At 39.0% G+C, this 21,466-nt stretch overlaps 2 protein-coding genes and 1 non-coding gene across 5 annotated transcripts; 2 read left to right on the top strand and 1 right to left on the bottom strand.

Annotated features, from left to right (window-relative positions):
- Positions 1-686: 686 nt before the first annotated feature.
- trnai-aau (transfer RNA isoleucine (anticodon AAU)) lies at positions 687-760 on the top strand. Its single transcript has one exon. It is a non-coding gene; the product is annotated as a tRNA-Ile (tRNA).
- Positions 761-1,939: 1,179 nt separating this feature from the next.
- aptx (aprataxin) lies at positions 1,940-6,944 on the bottom strand. 3 transcript variants are annotated; one of them, XM_033624394.2, is made up of 7 exons: positions 6,722-6,943; positions 4,555-4,601; positions 4,173-4,412; positions 3,954-4,013; positions 3,622-3,848; positions 2,501-2,604; positions 1,940-2,385 (listed from the first exon to the last, which is right to left on the bottom strand). In XM_033624394.2, exons 1-7 carry the CDS (start codon positions 6,849-6,851, stop codon positions 2,231-2,233), a joined length of 963 nt encoding a protein of 320 aa, XP_033480285.1. In that variant the 5' UTR covers positions 6,852-6,943; the 3' UTR covers positions 1,940-2,230. The 3 variants fall into 3 exon arrangements, with proteins under 3 accessions (XP_033480285.1, XP_033480284.1, XP_033480283.1); XM_033624393.2 differs by having other exon boundaries at positions 4,131-4,412; positions 6,722-6,942; XM_033624392.2 differs by having other exon boundaries at positions 3,954-4,412; positions 6,722-6,944.
- dnaja1 (DnaJ heat shock protein family (Hsp40) member A1) lies at positions 6,932-19,708 on the top strand. Its single transcript, XM_033624391.2, has 9 exons — positions 6,932-7,060; positions 9,171-9,322; positions 9,718-9,904; positions 12,855-12,959; positions 13,233-13,460; positions 13,567-13,681; positions 15,764-15,879; positions 16,675-16,775; positions 17,782-19,708. Exons 2-9 carry the CDS (start codon positions 9,191-9,193, stop codon positions 18,016-18,018), a joined length of 1,221 nt encoding a protein of 406 aa, XP_033480282.1. The 5' UTR covers positions 6,932-7,060; positions 9,171-9,190; the 3' UTR covers positions 18,019-19,708.
- Positions 19,709-21,466: the final 1,758 nt, after the last annotated feature.

The raw sequence follows: 21,466 nt of genomic DNA, 5'->3' as shown, positions 1-21,466 counted from the left end.
CAGCCATTTAGTACAATACTCCCCAACAAAGGGAACACATTTTACTTTTGACTTCACTGCATTTATTTAATAACTACTAGTCCCTTTGCAGGTTAAGATTCTATATATAAAACATGTGATCAGCCTCTAAAATATGACTTGCTTTAGACAAACAGTGTCTTTTATGAAGTGTTTCTATGTTTCTATGTTCTATGTATTCCTATGCAATGACAAGGCTTTCTAGCTTCTCTCTAGCTTCCAGCCACAGTAGCCAGTTGCATGTCTGCAGTAGCTTTATGTGGGGCCAATATGACTTTACCTGTGATACTTTGGACAATCTTTTTTTCGCTGATTTCCGTAGTTTACATTTAAGTAAAACTGAAGACAGGAGGACTTTTACTAGCACTGTCGTTTTAATAATTGTAGTTAGGCTGAGTCGTTAAGATTTGAGAACGACTTCTTCGACCACATGGGTAAATATTAGCCAACTTGAAGCTAGCTTAGAAGACAGTTAGCTAGTTACTGAAACTACACTACCTAGAATAGCCATTTATTGTTGAAGCTTAAAACTACAAGAGTTGACTCAGTGTTAGTTTAACACAATGTTGACCTGGGTGGTCGTGTTGTCATACCACAATGAAAGATGGAACGAGTTTTAAGTGTATATTATCGTGAACAAATACCGTCATTTTATCTCCTGATAGCATGGCCGGTTAGCTCAGTTGGTTAGAGCGTGGTGCTAATAACGCCAAGGTCGCGGGTTCGATCCCCGTACGGGCCAGAATCAACTTTTTCCATTTGAAATGTTTTTGTTATGAAGTGTGGTGGACCTCGATTTGACAACATATAATTCCAGTTTTAACGCAGGGACAGGATGTTAAAGCGCAAATCCCAGGGAAGTGTATATGCATCCCTCCCTTTATAAAAACAAACACTAGATGGCGACAAAGTCAACAGTTCATGCAGGGCGTCTGCAGCATACAGGTCTACAGGTACCAGACTTTTAAGGCCTTATTGTTGTACCACGGAATTTAAGACTTTTTAAGGACCTGCAGACACCCTGTCATGCTGCAGTCTTCGAGGCCCTGCAAAGCCTGACGGATGTTTCCACTTACTCTGGATCATTAGACCTCTGTCCAGTTTTAAATTAAGCAGAGCCATGCTGGGAATTACATAACGCCTTCAAAATGATAAAGGTACAAGTTGTCCCATCCTAACATAAAACTTAGTGGGGAATGAGGGAGTTGTCAATCAAGCACTGTCTGCCAGCACCCACACAGTACAGAGAAGTCTATCAGGAACAGTAAGTAATAATGAGTGTGTGGGTAGGATATGGGCGTGCAGGGGCTACTCACTCTCCTCCTTTTAATATTTAATACAGACTCAAGCTCTGTCAAGCTCACAATTGTCGTAATTTCAGCAGCATGACACCTCCCTCTGGCACAAAACTGTCTTTTCTTCAGGTGTGGGGTAATTTTCCAACTCATCCAACTGCCTTAAATACTTTTTCAAAGCTTCACATCAGACCCCAAAACTTCATTTCATGCTCCTACAGAGCCATTGTTTAGTTAAGTGCATCACAGAATAAGATGGGTAATCTCCAGAGCCACCTGCAACGTCTGCTTTTAAAGTCTTGCACTTTTAAAATGCTTGTAAAACCAAGATAGTCCAGTGTGAGCTACTTGATGAAGGTTTTCCCAATGTCTTCTTTCAGACATGTTAAAAGATGGTCTTAAAGCTTCATTTAAAACAAACTAGCCGCCTTTTTTGGCAGTAGTATGGTTCCAGGACAAAGAGACGACTGCAACACATTAAAAAAGTATAACATAATTCTTACATCTTCCATTACCACTTCATACAAGTTCTAAAATTTAAATAAAATGCAAATAGAGTTACTAGTGGGTGTTGCACTATTGGGGAAAACATGCTACAGTTTTAAATGACACAAATCCAGCATTCACTTCTTAGAAAAACATTTAATACAACATAGTGTTTGAAAATGTGGGAACAAAAGATGCAGTGTGTGGCAGAAAAACCCAGATGAAATCCAACATAAGTGCATCTTAAACCTGCTGACATGCGACATGTTGAAAATCCAAATAAAGCTCCAGATGGACATTGTGTTCTGGTCACGTAATAACAAGTCTTATAAAACCGTAAATCAAAATTAACAGGCAAAAATAATGCCCATCACACTACAGTCCTGTGCTGAACCATAAACATCTGACACGTTTTCCCTTCAGTCACTGTCTTAGCTGGGAAAGTGAGACTTGAGGTGCTCCTTCAGAGCGGGTATAGTAGAAAGCTCTCTGCGACACACGTGACAGCGGAGAGGTAGTTTCAAGAGCTCGCTGGTTCCTTCTTTGACGGTGACCCTTCCGTTTGTTTCGAGCATCTGAATGACATCTGCAGATGACAAAATGCATAGATAAAAAGCTTATTTGCAGTAATGAACACAATTTACTACTGTGGTACTTCTAGCTAACAACTCATACTGACAAAAAATGTAATTAGTTCTCACCATGAGACTCCATGAAATAGTCAGTTGTGAATGAGTTCCAGTGCTTCTTGTTCTTTAAACAAGGAGAGTCGAAGTCTTGGCTGATCACATGGAGGTGTACGTGACTGTAAAAGAGAATATGCACAAAGTGTGTTCATTTTTTATGTGTATACATTAAATATGTGCTGATCCTCCTCCTCGTGAACTTTGGGGTTCAATTTCGTTATAGGTACCATAGTTTTTTGCATTTAAAAAGGACCATACCAATGCTTTTCATACATGTTTGAATACCATTTTTCAGGTCTTTGAAGACTGACGTATCAGGGTTTCTGATTTCTGTTTAAAGCAAATGATCCAACACAGGCTTATTAGATTGCACACCATACCTTGTGGTATTTACTTAAGGTCTGCAATAAAAATGTTTACAAAAACGTATTGTAGAGGGTTTTTTTTTTCCCCCCCAAAAAACTAATTTCTATACAGTGAAGTAATGGCATCCTGAGCAGCGAATGAAGTCACCTCTGTGTGTGTTGTAATTGGAGCTTCTCTGTGGTTATTTTGTGGGACACTGGTCACCGGTTAGTGCATGTGTGCATCCCCCGCTTTACACTGCACTCATGTGCTCTGGGTAGAAATTAAGGTTTCTAAATTGCCTCTACCACTACAGTACATGACGTGACTACGGGAATTTGGCTGTTCTGTGTAAGGCAGAGTGAAGCATGATGTATTTGTAAAGCACATTTTACACATAAAGACAATTTACAGTGCTTTAAATCCATTAAAAGCAAACGGGATAAAATAAAATAGTTATTCAAAGTACAGACCATTTCAAAAGGAAAAGACAGAGAAATCAATACTTGGCAGGTAAAGATATTAAGTACATGGTGGGAAATGATGAAATGCTTAAGTATCGATCAAAGGCAGCAGTGAACATAACGTGAACCTTTGAGCTTAGATTATTTTGTTTCATATGAACTGTACTATCTTGAAATGAAAACAGTGGCTGTCTTTAATAAGAGAAGTATGTTATTAAACTTAAAAACCCATGCATATTAGAAAATATAATATAATTTTGTACTAAATGCTGAAACATCAACATTATCTTTCAATGTGATGGCACATCTCGAACACTGATTACTGACCTCATACTGGGGATGGCATGGTACCCTGTGCGGAAGCGCAGCGAGGTAGCATCTGGGCACTGCTGAATCATCTGGTCAGCAACTTCCTGCATGTGTTTCACCAGGTCGCAGTGCTCGTCACGTAAAGCCTTCAGGCTGGAAATGGTCTGCCACGGGAGGACCAGCCAGTGGTAGCGAGCTTTGGGGTATTTATCTTTGATTACCACTACTTTATCATCTTTGTACACCTACAGAGGAGGAGACAGTGATTTTTTAACATTCTCAGCTAGGATCCAGATCAGTTAGCATCACAACAACTGTAAATCTTTACTTATTTCTCTAAGAACAGCTACCTGCATGTTTGGGTCTTGCATTGAGACCTTCAGACCTTGGCTCCAATGTCCAAAACTTTCCTGCAACAAATTTAAGGCAACATGTATTTTAATAAAACATACTAACAACCACACAAGAGAAAAACATGTATAAACATTTTTTTTATCTGTGCACACACACTTTCTTTGCTCTCTTACACTGGTTTTTGTGACTTCTCCCTGACTGACTGACACAGAGACCTGTTCTGTCTGTTTGGCTGCTTTAACATTTGGAGCCTCTCTGCGGCTCTCTCTGTCCTCTGAAGCCGACTCTCGGGGTCTTTTGGTGCCACTGCCCTGATCCCCAGTGGGATCCTCCTTGAATATTACAGTGTATGGGTAGAGCTGATTGACAATGTGAAGCTTCTGTCCGGGCTTCATTTTCACCTCACTGTCCTTACCCACCACCACTGAGTCTACGGAGGTCGGATTCAAGCCCAGCTTTGGAACAAAGACGAGAGATGAGACACAAAGTGTTAATTAAACAGCGTTAGATTACAGTAATTAATAAATCTCAGCGTAACAACTGCTTTATGAAAGCTTCACTTTGATAAAAAAAAACATTGTTCTTTATGTTTCTTACCTGTTTAACTTTGACATAACCTTTGTTGCATTCAGCTTTCAATTCAACTGGTTGAGAGAGGATAACATTTGTATAGATTAAAGTTTGTTTTCAATACTTAAAAAGATTTTAACTTATATATGAAAAATGAGCACACATATAAAACAAATCTAAAGACATGTTTTTAACAAAACTGTACACAATTTAAAAAAACTATGAGGGGAATTGGTCATTTAGACAGATTAAATTTAGAACTGTGACAGAAGGGGTATGAAGGCTCTTTTAAAGAATTCAATAGTTGCAATGTGATGTTTGACTTCCCTAAAAAACTCACGAGAGGCTAAAATCTGGAAAATTGTTAACTTTATAAATAAGGCCAATATGTAAATAAAAAGGGACAGAGTAATACGGTTTATCTTTAGATTTGTGGAAATTATGAAGCCAAACAGTAAGTTATGGTAGCACAGAGAATAATTACTAAATTTGATCATAAATAAATCCAGCCAACTTTCACGCCAAAATGTTTTGTGCAGAATAAAAGCATAACTACAGAGTCCCTAAGGTCCCAAAAGGTAAATTATTTTATCCTTTTTATCCCTGGGGCCTGTGGGATAAAAAGTTACTATCTTGTGGGACCACATCAATTATCTTGTGTGGACCACTTATTTATCTTCATACAAAATAACATAGCTACACTAAAAATATATATAAATGCAACACCTTTGTTTTTACTCCCATTTTTTTACAAGTGGAAATAAAGATCTAAGACTTTTTCCGGTGCCCATAAAAGGCTTGTTTCTGTCAAATTTAGTGCATAAATTTATTAAACCCTTAGGACCTCACAATACTAGGGCCACAGATATGTTTTTTTGTCACACAAGATTAATATGGAAGAGAACACTTCTCCAAAGTGTCAGACACTGAAGGTGAGCGTTTGCCCACTTAAGTCAGTTCTGATTCCGAACTGCTGTCAGGTCACGAACCTGCTGAGGATGACGGGCATGTAGATGAGCTTGCCTTAGATAGCTTCTGTCAGTTTGTACAGAAATTCTTTGGTGGGTAAAATATCTGTTGCAACAGCTTTCGGGTGGCTGGTTTCAGACAATCATACAAATGAAGATGCTGGATGTCGAGGTCCTAAGCTATGGTTAGACATGGTCTGCGATTATGAGGCTGGTTGAATGTACTAATTCACAGGTCACAGCTCTGTTGGACATTTCTGCAGTCAGTCAGGGTGCCAATGGCACACTCCCTAAAAACCTATGTGACAGGTTGTGTGACAGGTTGTGTGATAAAACTGCATATTTTCGAGTGGCCTTCAATGTGACCAGCCCAGGGCACACCTGCTATGTAATTATTGTGCTGTTTATTCAGCACCTTAATATGACACACCTGTGAGGTGGATGGACTAACTCCTGAAAAATGGGAGTGACAATAAGTGTTGCGTTTAAGGTTATATTTTTATTTGGAAAACATCTACAGTATGTGTTAAGTACAATATATGTGCAGTATATACGACTATAACTTATGCTTTTGAGCCCACTGGAATTGACTTTTTTAATGTTCAATGCTCATAGTCATTTTGTTATATAACTCAAGCCAGTGACAAAGGGTAGTTACTATGGGCCCCAGTGTGCCCAGTGAGAGATGTTGCACCTAAACTAGCTATTGTAAATCCTATCGTCTCATTACATGATTAAACAGAGACTTGACATTGATATTGATATATGACAAAAACTATTAAAAAAGGAAACTGTTAGTTTAGTTAAACTGTACTTCTTTATAGTTTATGTAGAATAAGCATATGATTTTGTTAGATTGATACTTTTTTACAGAAACAGAAAACCATGGTGGAGATGGCTTTTCTCGTTTTGAGGGCATGTATAGAAAATCACACTACTTGTGATTTAATGTGAGTTCTTTGAACATGGGCATATTTTCCAGGTGGCACCCCACAGGCCCCAGTGCACCCACACTGTCTACCTGTTTATGTTTACGCCCCTGACTCAGGCTACCAGTTTGTATGGTAACTGCCAGTTAACGTTACTTCGAATTCATGTTTAATTAGGTGACATTTGTGTGTAAACGTAATGGCATTTTCTTATCTTTTCCTTTTTGCTGGTGTTGTCAGCTAAATGCTAACGCAGCTAAGTCAGTGTATCTAAACACAAATGTATCGTTATATTACCTTGCTGCCGCGAGCATTTTTTGTCTTTAATAGTCGTCTCTGGACCTCGACCCAGGACAACTGTCTGCAGGTGAGGCAGTCGGATAGGTTTATGATTGCGCTCCTCGCTGATAAGCCAGCAAATTGGCATTTTATCATTTTATGTAGCTAAAGACGTTGATTTCCGACCGAGTCAACTGTTACAGCCGCTGCGCAGCACGCGCTTTGTTTTGGTGACGCATTTCGTCGCAGGACATTGACGTCACAGAGTCGGATTTTGTGTCGAGGCGGGTCAGAAGCTTCTCGAAGAGTCTGTGAACTGAGGTGTGATCTGGATTCAAACTACAGGCTTCATACAAGGTTGGAAAATAATACCCGTAACTACATTGGTAGTGTTTACCGGCGTGACATTGAATGTTTGTAGCGTATCGTTAGAAAAAGTGCCTAGAGCTAGCGTGTTAGCATTAGCCATGATATCATTGGCTGGGCTAACGTTGAGTAACCGCTAGCTAAAGTACGTAGGGCCTGACTGATATGAAACCTCGCCACTGTCATTATCATGGGCAGGATAACAGGTAGTTGCTAATAAACTAGCATTAATTAATACTTTTGTCAACCAAAAATAAACCTGTGGTGGTCACATTGTCCGTTGTTGTCAGCCCCTGAATTCCTTGATATTAGGAAACATGTCACATAAATTATCAGAAGAAGCATGACGTGTAAAAGTAACTTAGGTTTTACCTGAAGCTCTTTGTAGGTCTTTACTTTTCCACTGTCTACTGTGTAATCTGAATACTTCATGTCAGGCTTATGGTCCAAATATAAGGCAAAATAGTCGATTACAAACAACCATCATCCATATCACAAGATGTACTGGTAATCAACATCACAACTAGCTAACATTACTTTTCCTCAAAATGGAAAGAGAAACTACTTCACCTTTGGTAGGATAAACAAATGATCTAACTAATTGACTTATAAGCCTGTCTGAGCTTTTTCAGAGAGGTATTGATTTAACTTAGTGGTCATTGTGGAGACTGCAGGTGGTGTTGTTTAAATGTACTGTTACATTGAGAATTACATTTTGTCCTGCACTTTATATCAATAAGGATAGACTATGGTATATTATAATTTAGGGATGGGAACCACCAGAGACTTTGTAATACAATACTGTCAGGATACAATATTATTGCATTTTTAAATGTGTTGCGATATGCTGAGTATTGTGATATAATATATTGCAATTTATTACCTGTAAAACTTTGTCAACGTCTGTGTTATCTAATAAGATACAGTTTTGAGTCCGTTCATCTCACTTAAATCTTTTTTTTTTTTTTTTTCAGTAAAATGTGTGTAGTGAACTGAAAAAGCAACTGATTATATAATTCAAGTAGACTATATAAAGTTTAATTTGTATTTGTAATATTGATAATCTATATAAGAAAGAAAAAACAGTACTTGGCACTGTATGACGATATGATATTGCCACACAAAAATATAGCAATACTATGCTGTATCAATTTTTTTCCCTAACTTTACAGCCTTAAAAATAACCATAAAGTTGAAAAAGCACCTCTTCAAAATAATATTTTCTAAAGCATTAACTACACCTCTGATGGAGGTTGGATTTATCGTAGGGCTGTTGCATCATACTGCATTAGTTTTAGCTGGGTTTACCCAAACTACAATGAAGTTTACAGTAGATCTACACATACATGTGTACATAACTGGTGACCCTCATCACTGCCTCGTATCTGGTTAAATTTTTCCCAATACATAATGAGTAGTAGTATAAAATCTTGACACACTAACATTTTCATGGTGTCATTAGATGTCTGTGCATCTGTGAACCCTGAAAAGTGTGACTCTGACATTTAGTGCATTAGAAATTTTCATATAAGGGTACTGTAAGCATATACTTCATTGTTGATACACACTGAGTTGTCAGTAAGTAATTACATCTGTATAATATAATCAATCAACTACAATAGTCAACTAATCATACATTCGGGAAGCTTGTAATGTGTGTCAGAGAGATTCTGATTCAACTAAATGCTTATTTTTTTAGGCTATATTCAACAGTTGTGTTGTATTGGATTGCACTATATTGAAAAAAATATGTCTCGTGTTTTGTCCAACACCATTTATGAGGGAGACAGAATATTTAGACATTTCTACACTATTTTTTCAAATAATGGAAAGAGCATATCCAAATCTAGCCCTTTTTCAAAGCCATGCCCATGCCAAACATTTTTACAACCCAACAGCATAAAGGCCAATCTCACAGTTCAGCCACATGATGACACACTTTGTTATTGCATCTATTAAAGGAACCTCTCTCCTCCTTTCTCAGAGTTTAGAGACTAAATGTTGGTATCCATTCTGGTAGGTTTTGAGAGATTTTAAGAGCTGAACTGGACCTGAATATTGACATACTGCTTGTGTTTCACCTTTCTTTTACTTTTTCAAGGTTATCCATCAAAGTCAAACATGGTTAAGGAAACAGGCTACTATGATACACTGGGTGTGAAACCTACTGCTACTCCCGACGAACTGAAAAGGGCCTACCGCAAACTAGCTTTGAAATATCACCCTGACAAAAATCCCACAGAAGGAGAGAAGGTAAGTACCTGAATGAACTCAAACGTTTGCAGCTGTATTTTAATATATGTGCATGTAATTTTACTTGCATGGAAATTAAATTAAATATAAATATTAAAATGGATATCAAAAAATGAAATGATGTAATGGCTTAGACTAAACAGGGTATGTGTGGTTATTGTTAAATCTGTTTTTGGTTGTTTGGTAGATTTATTAAAATGTTAGATTTATCTGTTATTTTCTGCAGAGGCCATATAAAAATAATTTGAAGACTTGAGTCATTATCAGATATCAGTTATTAGTTTGTACACAAGCTCAAAGAGTTTAATTTTAATCTTTTAAGCAGCTGCATATTGCCAGAAATGTTTCTGATCCTCTTTAATGACCTACGTATTTTTGTTTCTTTACCTTTGTAGTTCAAGCAGATCTCACAGGCTTATGAGGTTTTGTCAGATGCCAAGAAGAGAGAGGTCTATGACCGTGGAGGTGAAAAGGCTATAAAGGAAGGAGGGACTGGTGGCGGTGGTGGGGGCTTTGCATCACCCATGGACATCTTTGACTTATTTTTTGGAGGAGGTAGTCGGATGCACAGAGAGCGAAAAGGTACAAAAGTAATTACTGATCTAAGATGATGTAAAGTTTTAACAATATCTTGGTTGCAATTGTTAAAAAAGCAAATTTAAGGGACCCTCCTCCAAGATGTTTATTAATGTCATGGGCTGGGAACAGAAAATCCACATTGGCAGCTTGTTATCAAATTTTTTAAACATTCAAATATCGATATTTGTATCCGACTTAAAATCCTGTATCAGTTGGGCTGTAAGCTTTACTTTGCAACGTGTATGATGTAGGCCTATGAGTTTTCTTTCTGCAGCTGTTTGTTTAACGGGAACAAAACAATAATTGTTCATGCCCTAATGAATCTCCTTCTCATTTCTCCTGCAGTCACACCACAGTCAAAACACAGGGCTGTCTAGAAAGCATGACAAATGTTTTTTAGGATGCGTCTTAACTGATCGTACATTACAGTACATTTTTATCTTGTTTGTGACTATGCCGTTTAGCTAAAAAAAAATTCAGAGCCTGAAATAGAGAGGGAGACATTTAACTTCAGATTCCCTTTTTGCTTGTAATTTAGGACTGGTGTCAGAAATAGGTTTGTTTAGTTTATTTCGGTCATTTTCCAACTAATAAAACTTGCATACCAATCAAGAAAAAGTAATAAATAAACAAAGATATGTCATTACCTTTGAAGCAGTACAAACCAAATGAAGTCTATGCTGACCCAAAAGGTGTCGGCTGAAATTAATTTATTGCATCTGTCCTTTTTACATTACTTGTTTGGTACTGTTCCCTTTAGATTTATACAACTAAAATGAAAGAAACAAGCAAAACAAAATACATGTACATTATATATACAGTACAGGCCAAAAGTTTGGACACACCTTCTCATTCAATGCGTTTTCTTTATTTTCATGACTATTTACATTGTAGATTCTCACTGAAGGCATCAAAACTATGAATGAACACATGTGGAGTTATGTACTTAACAAAAAAAGGCGAAATAACTGAAAACATGTTTTATATTCTAGTTTCTTCAAAATAGCCACCCTTTGCTCTGATTACTGCTTTGCACACTCTTGGCATTCTCTCCATGAGCTTCAAGAGGTAGTCACCTGAAATGGTTTCCACTTCACAGGTGTGCCTTATCAGGGTTAATTAGTGGAATTTCTTGCTTTATCAATGGGGTTGGGACCATCAGTTGTGTTGTGCAGAAGTCAGGTTAATACACAGCCGACAGCCCTATTGGGCAACTGTTAAAATTCATATTATGGCAAGAACCAATCAGCTAACTAAAGAAAAACGAGTGGCCATCATTACTTTAAGAAATGAAGGTCAGTCAGTCCGGAAAATTGCAAAAACTTTAAATGTGTCCCCAAGTGGAGTCGCAAAAACCATCAAGCGCTACAACGAAACTGGCACACATGAGGACCGACCCAGGAAAGGAAGACCAAGAGTCACCTCTGCTTCTGAGGATAAGTTCATCCGAGTCACCAGCCTCAGAAATGGCAAGTTAACAGCAGCTCAGATCAGAGACCAGATGAATGCCACACAGAGTTCTAGCAGCAGACCCATCTCTAGAACAACTGTTAAGAGGAGACTGCGCCAATCAGGCCTTCATGGTCAAATAGCTGCTAGGAAACCACTGCTAAGGAGAGGCAACAAGCAGAAGAGATTTGTTTGGGCCAAGAAACACAAGGAATGGACATTAGACCAGTGGAAATCTGTGCTTTGGTCTGATGAGTCCAAATTTGAGATCTTTGGTTCCAACCGCCGTGTCTTTGTGAGACGCAGAAAAGGTGAACGGATGGATTCCACATGCCTGGTTCCCACTGTGAAGCATGGAGGAGGAGGTGTGATGGTGTGGGGGTGTTTTGCTGGTGACACTGTTGGGGATTTATTCAAAATTGAAGGCACACTGAACCAGCATGGCTACCACAGCATCCTGCAGCGACATGCCATCCCATCCGGTTTACGTTTAGTTGGACGATCATTTATTTTTCAACAGGACAATGACCCCAAACACACCTCCAGGCTGTGTAAGGGCTATTTGACCAAGAAGGAGAGTGATGGAGTGCTGTGGCAGATGACCTGGCCTCCACAGTCACCGGACCTGAACCCAATCGAGATGTTTTGGGGTGAGCTGGACCGCAGAGTGAAGGCAAAGGGGCCAACAAGTGCTAAACACCTCTGGGAACTCCTTCAAGACTGTTGGAAAAACATTTCAGGTGACTACCTCTTGAAGCTCATTGAGAGAATGCCAAGAGTGTGCAAAGCAGTAATCAGAGCAAAGGGTGGCTATTTTGAAGAAACTAGAATATAAAACATGTTTTCAGTTATTTCACCTTTTTTTGTTAAGTACATAACTCCACGTGTTCATTCATAGTTTTGATGCCTTCAGTGAGAATCTACAATGTAAATAGTCATGAAAATAAAGAAAACGCATTGAATGAGAAGGTGTGTCCAAACTTTTGGCCTGTACTGTATGCAAAAGTCTCAAAGAAAAAAAATCATATAAACATAGTAGTGTTCATAACTCAGTTTTATACTTGTTAATCATCTTATTTCTAAATATTAAAAAGTGTATTGCACATTTTAATTTACATTTCAGATCCATTCAACAAACTTTCATTATTATATGTCCTTGTTTTGATTTGTTCCAATCTACAAATTCAATTTAATTCAATTTTATTTATAAAGCCTGAATCACAATTTGCCTCAGAGGGCTTTACATCAAACGACATGCCTCTGTCCTTTGGACCCTCACAGTGAATAAGGACAAACTCCCCCAATTCATCTTAGTTCATGCTGACTCACTCTAATTTGGAAATACTTCTGGTTACAGTCTGGAAGCATATTTTTTAATATATTAAACATGTATATTGTGTAATAAATAAAGGAATTTGATACAAGGAGTTGATGACATTTTACCCATTGCGAACTTTATTCCAAGAAACAGCATTGCTAAAATTTGTGATTTGTCTCCCCCCAGGGAAGAACATAGTTCATCAGATAACAGTGACGCTTGAAGATCTTTATAACGGAGCAACAAGAAAACTCGCCCTCCAGAAGAATATTATTTGTGAGAGATGTGAAGGTACGTCTTTGGTTATTCGAGTTACGTTTCATGTGCTCTTGTTAGTGGCCATCACTGAACTTGTTAAGTAATATAAGCAGGCATTTCAGCACATTCACACCCAGCCAGGCAATGAAAAGGCTCTTTGTCAAATAACAAAACCCATCAGTCTTGTAAATGTAATCCCGTCCTCGCTCAGCAGGTGACCACAGTTTATATAACAAGCCAAACCTGAAGCAAAAATAGCCTTCATCTTTGTAGTCCAGTGTGCTGATGGTTTGATTTTCTTGGCAGGTCGTGGGAGTCGGAAAGGAGCTGCACAGATGTGCATGTCTTGCCATGGCACAGGCATGCAGGTCCGCATGCACCAGCTAGTGCCAGGTATGGTGCAGCAAGTGTCCACAGTGTGCCACAGCTGTCAGGGCCAAGGGCAGAGAATCAGCCACAAGGACCGCTGCAAAGCGTGCGGGGGTCGAAAGATCCTGCGCCAGAAGAAGATTTTGGAGGTGCACATCGACAAAGGTGAGAGCGAAGAGAGAGTTTATCTAAATGTATCTGTGACTGTCTGAAGAGTGACCTAGAAAAACAAATGTTGCACGTACATCACATGGTCACTTCACTGCCACAGGAATGAGAGATGGCCAGAAGATTGTTTTCCATGGAGAGGGAGACCAGGAGCCAGGAATTGAGCCAGGTGATATCATCATTGTCTTGGACCAGAGAGAACATCCACGTTTCACCAGGTAATATGTTTTCTATTATCTGGTGTGTAGGGATAATATGATAGATGTAGGGGAATATATAACCTGTTATTGAGTACGAAAGTGGTTCATAAGCCAGTCCCTCCAGGATTTCACGGCAGCTTTTCTAAAAGATTGTGATGCATGTGTCGCTGTTTTTAGGCTTTTTTCTTTCTTTTCTTTTTTTGCAATGAAATTACTTGAGCTAGTGAAAATTGCAAAAAATAGTTTATTTTTTCGAATACATAACTAAAAATCAAAGGCAACTTTTTCCAGTGAGAATAAAACCATAGTTATGAGGGTTGAACAACTCAAGACATTTATTCTCAACTATTTCCGTTGTCACACACAGTTTGTCACGCTAACAGGCAAACACGTCTCTATCACGTTGTGATTAATACTACACCAACGTTACCACCATCTAATTCATCTTAATTTTTGCACTTGTGATAGATTTGGATGCAACAGCGTCTGTTATGGTGATTTGTCTCGTCTGTCATCAGCGCCTCTCGGCCATTTTCCGGGTGTGTTTAGGGGTAGAATAGTGTTGGTCAATGACTTTCATTTGTTTCACCACAACACTGTGCACATTGCAAAACAGTTAACCCTCACTTTCATACAGAATGTCAGCGTATAGCAGTAATTTCTGTCAGTCAGTGGGAGACATTTGTGTTACACATGTCTGCATCTTCACAACCAGAAATCAAGTCAGTGTGGTGACTATGATGATCGGTGAAACTTACGGAAAAGTTGTTGTGATTGGACATAATTGCAAAGTCTCACAGAATAAACAGGGATTGATTGAATTTGCCTTAATTGATGCGATCACAACATCCTGGAGGGGCTGAAGAGCCAAAATAGAAAAACTAATGCTGGTCAGCAGATGTCAGTAGAAATGAAAATTATTACTCCCATTTGACTTTGCATCCTGTTTATATTTGAACATGTTATTTATGTTTCTTTGTTTTACTTTTTATAAAAATCCATAGGGATGCACCGAAATGAAAATTTGTGGCCGAAGCCAAATATTATTAAACGCTTACCGACCGGCCGAATACCGAGTACCGAATACCGAATGTCGTTGTTTAGTTTTTCATTAGTTTTTGCAGATGAACCCCCTCCAGATTAGTGTTGTCACGGTATCAAAATTAGGACCCACTGTGCGATACCAGTGAAAATATCACGGTTCTGAGTAGTATCACGATACCACAGCAAAAATGAGGCAGATGTGCCTTTTGTCATTTATAAAAAGATAAATCACTTTTCTATAATACATCAATGATATTTCAATGGAATAAATTACTTATTGACTTATTCATACTTCAAAAACAGCATCAATAAGTGATGAACATAGGGGGGATCAAAATAAAATAAATAAATAAAATAAAAATCAACCAGCCACCCTCCTCCCCTGACAAGTCCCTTCATAAGTAAAGAACAGTCCCTAAAGTGCGGTGAGGTTTGTGGGCCATTACTGCCAGAAAGAGAGAAATGTGAAAGGCTCGTTTCTCCTCTGACACATCACATACCTGTGTTCGGCTGGCTCAGCTGTTCAGGTACTTCTGGGCAGTCATGACACCAAGAAGAGGACATTATTGGAACCAACTTCTCCGTCGCCCGGTAAGCCGATGGCCGCCGTATTTGACAGGAATACATTAACGTTACTGTCTGTGTCTGTGACCCCCGTTCAACCCACAATCGGTGGGATTCGCCTTTCGTTTATGCTGCTGGTTGAAATATGTAGGCTGCTCACACAGCGTGCTGAATGATTTAAGCCTATTTTGCTCACTCAAAACTATTTTTAGTCGCAAATGCGAGTGCTGTGACGGACGGATCGCCACACTGCCGACATTTTATTCCGCCCATCACGGCACGCTGTTTGATTGCGTTATCAAAACACGCCGCTATTATTCGTCCTTGCTTTTAACTTATTCCACTGAATACCGAATGTGTGTTTTTTTGCAATATTCGGCCGAATATATTTGGTTACCGAATATCGGTGCATAAAAATCTAAAAATCCACTAAAATCCACCCAGTAATTCACCTCTGCTTTTTTTTCCTCAACTTCCCCTTGATGTCATCAGGAAAGGAGAGGACCTGATCATGTCGATGGACTTACAGCTGGTTGAAGCTTTGTGTGGTTTCAAGAAGCCTGTTCAGACACTGGACAACAGAACTCTGCTCATCACCTCACATCCAGGTGAACTAAATCATTACATGCACAGCTACCCTTACTGTGTGTCTGTTAGTTGAGGGCCAAGCTTTCCCTCCTTTGGAAGATACCAGTATTTGGGAGGAAGAAAGCATCCATTTCACATGTAGAAATATTTGCATATCACAGACATCAGTTAGTCACTGTACCTGATATCTTTCACACAAAAATGTGCAGCTGAATGAGCATCGCTGAGTCCTGAGAGCATTTGTGGAGTTGATTTGTTTCAGTAGTGTTATTTGCTGTGCGCTCCACACTGCTCTTCACTGTATAGACACTCGCTGTATTGTTGCTCCAAAGACATGATCAAATGTGTAAATTACAGCCCTCATGTCTTTTGAATTAGTTGAACTCATGTGCTTCTTAAAAACAAACTATTTTGGAGTGCCTCTTTTTTCCACACTGTCAGAAATAACTTAATGAATTTGGTTTTACGCAATTTCTAGAAGAAAAAAAATGATGAATAAAAATGTGTGCTTGGCAGCAGTATTTGTACAAAGTTTATCACCAGAAAAAAAATGCCTTGTTTAATGTATATTTCTTATATATTGATTATTTATGAATTTCAAAGCGGTATTTACCGTGAAACCTCTAAAAAGTAAACCATAAACTCATTCTTACTCATTTGTTTTAACTGAGAAAAAAAAAGTTAATGGTTGTGCAACACCCTGTATGTTCAACGGGTATAGGTAAGACTGTTTCAAATAAATTTAGCCTGTTAAATATAGCTGTCATGTATACAGTTTTTCATGACTGAGGTGACCCCTGTTTTTTCCATCACAGGAGAACTGATCAAGCCTGGAGACACCAAGTGCGTCTTGAATGAAGGGATGCCCATGTACCGCAGGCCGTTTGAGAAGGGACGCCTTATTATTCACTTCTCGGTAAGAAGTTTTTCCATATTCACTTTATTTCCTCTGTTTCCTTTTACTCTACCAAAACAGCAGAAAACAATTTTTTCATGCCTCTGTACCAGAGGCATTGTGTGTATGGGTTGTCCATCCATCCATCCATACATACATCCGTCCCAACCTTGAGAACATGACATCTCAAGAAGGGCTCAAGGGAGTTTCTTCAAATTTGGCACAAATGTCCACTTAGACTCAACGATGATATGATTAGTTTTTGGTGGTCACCGGTCAAAAGTCAAGGTCACTGATATCACTGAATGCGATATCTCTCCAGTTTCCTCTAAAGTAGGTTAGAAAAAGATGTGCAACATTAAAATAAGAGCAGTGTTGAGAGTGTTGTATTTCTATATGACATAAGTTTCATTTTCACTGTGCCTTGGGTTCTGCTGCTCCACCTGTGCCCGGAGTACACACTGCACACCAAGAGCGTGGAGCTCTGAATAATGAACAGTATATATACTCCACAGCACTCCTAATGCACAATCCTGAACAAGTGCTGCTATTGTAGCATGCTGCCACAATTAAGTGAATGTGTCGGACACCCTGCAATTAATTTTGGCTGCTCCATGACGGAGACGCATGTCCACACTGATAAACACTTCTGTGGCATCAGTTATGGCTTTGACACGGTCTGAATCTGTATCTAGATGTATCTAGATATTGCCGAGTACAGTTGAACAGTGTTGGTATACAGTTTGACACAAATCGTAGAGCTTGACTAACAGGTTTAGGCAAACTAGCATGCCACAGCTGATAGACAATAAGTAGTGTGCTGCCAAACCTTCCGGGTAAAACTATTAGAGAGTAATTGTTTGGATCAGAGGGCGTGCTGAACATTGTTTACTGAGCAGTTTGTGACATATACACGCACAGTTACACTCCTAATCTTTTTTACAAATGAACACCAAATATTTAACAGACACGGCTGAACTTTTACATGGTTGTTTCAATCAAATTGTTTATGCTTGTTTTCTTTTAGGTGGTGTTCCCTCAAGCTAACTTCCTTTCCAAGGACAAGCTTAAGTTGCTGGAAGGCTACCTCCCAGAAAAGCTGGCTGCAGAGCAGCCCGACAGTATGGACGATGACCTCTACATCTACGCCGACCTGGAGGACTGTGACCTTGAGAACAGAAGAAGACACCACCATCATCAGTACTACTACATGGATGAAGACGACTACGCCAGCACGGGTGGCGTTCAGTGTCAGACGTCTTAAGTAACAACCAGCCCGTTGTTATTCCAGAAGACCATCTCTACAGCGAAGCACCTTTTTTGGAAGTTTGTGCACATTTATTTAATTTACTTCTCATAACTGCGTTTTCTGTCAGACTGAATCAGTGTCCCAATGCCTTCTTGATTTATTACTAAAATTCTCTTTGGATGGAGTAGAGTATCGTGTAGTTCCAGGATTAAACTTGGATCCGGGTGAATGGGATTCCTCTTCATCTCTGGGACCTTATTTTATTTTTATTTTATTTTTTTCAATCACACTGTGAGTAGAGACGAGGGGTATCACAGACGCTTCAGACAAACTGCTCTCTGAAACAAAGACTGCCTGCTTTTTATGCATTTACAATGAAACGGATGCCAATATTAATATGAAAATAACCTTTTTTATAGTGATACTAAATCAGTTGTTGTTGTGAACCACTTGTTGATGACTTGTTCAGTCCGTTGTGTGTGCGTGTGTGCGTGTGTGCGTGTGTAAAGACCCAATCTTAAGATGGTGGTGGAGAGCAGAGGTGCATTGAGCCTTGAGTTGAAACATTTATGCTGTTTAACCCTTTAAAGGGCTATTTTGCAGACATTTCTTAACAATGTTAAAAATGTGGCGTGAGCTGGGAGTACAGGTGACAACGATTCAGGCATGGCAGTATTCAGCTTCAAGCCACTAATGTAGAATATTCAAACTAATATTTAAGTCTACTTCAATATTTCTGAGCTGCAATCAGTCGTCTGTGGCAACGCCGTGCATTTGTTTTTGGAACCTTGTGTGGAAAGTGGAACATCTTGTGCATAACTACAGTTTGATGTGAAAATGACTGCATTTTAATGGCAAGGTCGGTGTTCAGAAACAAGATGTCAAAGATGAACAAGAAGAAGAAAAAAAAACAGCAGATCAGGGGGGGTTCCAAGAAGCAGGTTATCTTGATAACTGAAATTCAGAGTGGGTGTTTTTATGTGGTTTGGGGTTCTACATAGCAGATAGTTATCAAGATAACTCGATGAGTCTGCTTCTTATCACAGGCCTTCATAACAAATGTTTTCCCTCCCTTAAAGAACTGTTAAGTGCCAAGTTGCACCCAAGTTTTACAAAAAAGTGATTAATGTCTTAGTTATTTTTTCAAGGTTTTAAATGTTCTTGATTTCAAGCATGTTGTTTTAGAATACTTTGAAGAATAATTCAATGTGGATTTTACGATTCTAAATTTAATCAAAGTAGCACGATAAACTTGTCAATTAATTTTTGCTGACAAGAAATTAAGTCTTTTTTTTTCTCTCTTTTTTTTTTTTCCTATTTTTAGTCTTAATTGTAAATGCCAAATGGGTCGGTGGGAGGTTATGGAGGGACTTAAAATCGGCACACCTGATACCTCATAGAAGTGTCTGCCTGTTTGAAAGCCTTATCGTAACTTAAAGCTACTTGATGATGTAGAGTTGTTGTTTTGTTTTTTTTGTTTTGGTTATTGTAAAACACAACTATGCTCGCCAGAAGAGAGATTCCTTAAATTGTTTCACAGTTGTTCTTAAAGTGGATGCAAATTTATGAGTACTCATAATATCAAAGGAGCTCAACTCCAATAAATGTTGTCAGGTTCTTGACTGACTGTATGTGTGTACGGACCAATCATCTAATTGTTTATGCTCATGTTTTCTAATTAAATGCAGTTTGATGGTCTCTCTAATGTGTTGTATGACTTGGTGTGTGTGATAGTTAGTGTGATAGTCACGTGGCAATCCACTGGTATTCAAAATATTCAAGAATAGAGTTACTCTGAAAAAAAAAGCTTTTGGTGTGACCTTCTCCTGATTATGGTCTTAGGTAAAAGCAAAAGCTTAAACTGCATTAACTCCGCTGTCCTTTTGTACCAACAGTCTGCATTTTCTAGTTGAACTGCATTTTGTTTTGTACGAAGATAATAATGGCTTTCTTAAAGGTTAAGAGCTACTGCAATTGTAGAACAATTTCCCCAAAATGTTTTGCTAGTACCGGGTTGGACCCCTTCAGAACTGCCTTAATTCTTCATGGCATAGATTCAACAAGGTGCTGGAAACATTCCTCAGAGATTTTGGTCCATATTGACATGATAGCATCACACAGTTGCTGCAGATTTGTCGGCTGCACATCCATGATGTGAATCTCCCGTTCCACCGCATCCCAAAGGTGCTCTATTGGATTGAGATCTGGTGACTGTGGAGGCCATTGGAGTACAGTGAACTCATTGTCATGTTCAAGAAACCAGTTTGAGATGATTTGAGCTTTGTGACATGGTGCGTTATCCTGCTGGAAGTAGCCATCAGAAGATGGGTACACTGTGGTCATAAAGGGATGGACACAGTCAAGCACAAGGTGCTTGAATCTTCAACAAGATTCAAGCACCTTGTTGAATCTATGTCAAGTAGGTTGTGGTGTTTAAACCATGCTCAGTTGGTACTAAGGGGCCCAAAGTGTGCCAAGAAAATATCCCCCACACCATTACACCACCACCACCAGCCTGAACCGTTGATACAAGGCAGGATGGATCCATGCTTTCATGTTGTTTACACCAAATTCTGATCCTACCATCTGAATGTGGCAGCAGAAATCCAGACTCATCAGACCAGGTAACGTTTTTCCAGTCTTCTATTGTCAAATTTTGGTGAGCCAGTGTGAATTGTAGCCTTAGTTGTGTTGTACATTCAGAGATGGTCTTCTGCATACCTTGGTTGTAATGAGTGGTGATTTGAGATACTGTTACATCCTCTGTAAACTAGAGATGGTTGTGCGTGGCAATACCACTAAATCAGCAGTTTCTGAAATACTCAGACCAGCCTGTCTGGCACCAGCAACCACACCACGTTCAAAGTCACTTAAATCACCTTTCTTCCCCATTCTGATGCTCAGTTTGAACTTCAGCAGGTCGTCTTGATCATGCCTAAATGCACTGAGCTGCTACCACGTGATTGACTAATTAGCTATTTGCATCAAGAAGCAGTTGAACAGGTGCACCAATATATACGTATGTAGATATGTGTTTAGAATTAATTTCATTCTTAAAAAAATGGCACCCACACCGTCAGCTGTGAAGGTTTTTGGATTTTATTGATAACCATTTCTGACATGACTGGCAGTATTATATACAACAATGAATATACAAAATAGAGTTGATGACTACACATTAGTTTTCAACAGTGATATATGGATGACAGCACAGAGACAGATGACAGGAAGTACCAATGCTGTAGTACAAATAATACTGGTCTAGTAGCTCTGTTTCTTGCAGGCATACTGATGCACAGGAACACCGATTACAGTCAGTGCAACAAACCGTCAATAATGTGACCACGTTAAGAACATTTATTATATACACACAGGTTACGGATTGTGTCACTGGAGCTCCAGTGAAGTTCATCATTAGTCATCATGCATATTTTTAAAGGACTACTAAAATTATTTTAGAGCC

The sequence above is a fragment of the Epinephelus lanceolatus genome, chromosome 3 (genome assembly GCF_041903045.1).
Source record: "Epinephelus lanceolatus isolate andai-2023 chromosome 3, ASM4190304v1, whole genome shotgun sequence".
Taxonomy (NCBI): Eukaryota; Metazoa; Chordata; class Actinopteri; order Perciformes; family Serranidae; genus Epinephelus; species Epinephelus lanceolatus.
The sequence above is the reverse complement of the archived record's forward strand: the minus strand, read 5'-3'. Positions and strand labels throughout refer to the sequence as shown.

Coding starts and splice junctions, on each gene's coding strand:
- aptx (XM_033624392.2), bottom strand. CDS start 6,851: ATGCCAATTTGCTGGCTTATCAGCGAGGAGCGCAATCATAAACCTATC. Junction 4,413..4,554: donor GTTATGTCAAAGTTAAACAG/GTAAGAAACATA, acceptor TTTGTTCCAAAG/CTGGGCTTGAATCCGACCTC. Junction 3,849..3,953: donor TGCAAGACCCAAACATGCAG/GTAGCTGTTCTT, acceptor CCTCCTCTGTAG/GTGTACAAAGATGATAAAGT.
- dnaja1 (XM_033624391.2), top strand. CDS start 9,191: ATGGTTAAGGAAACAGGCTACTATGATACACTGGGTGTGAAACCTACT. Junction 13,682..15,763: donor GAACATCCACGTTTCACCAG/GTAATATGTTTT, acceptor TGATGTCATCAG/GAAAGGAGAGGACCTGATCA. Junction 16,776..17,781: donor GCCTTATTATTCACTTCTCG/GTAAGAAGTTTT, acceptor GTTTTCTTTTAG/GTGGTGTTCCCTCAAGCTAA.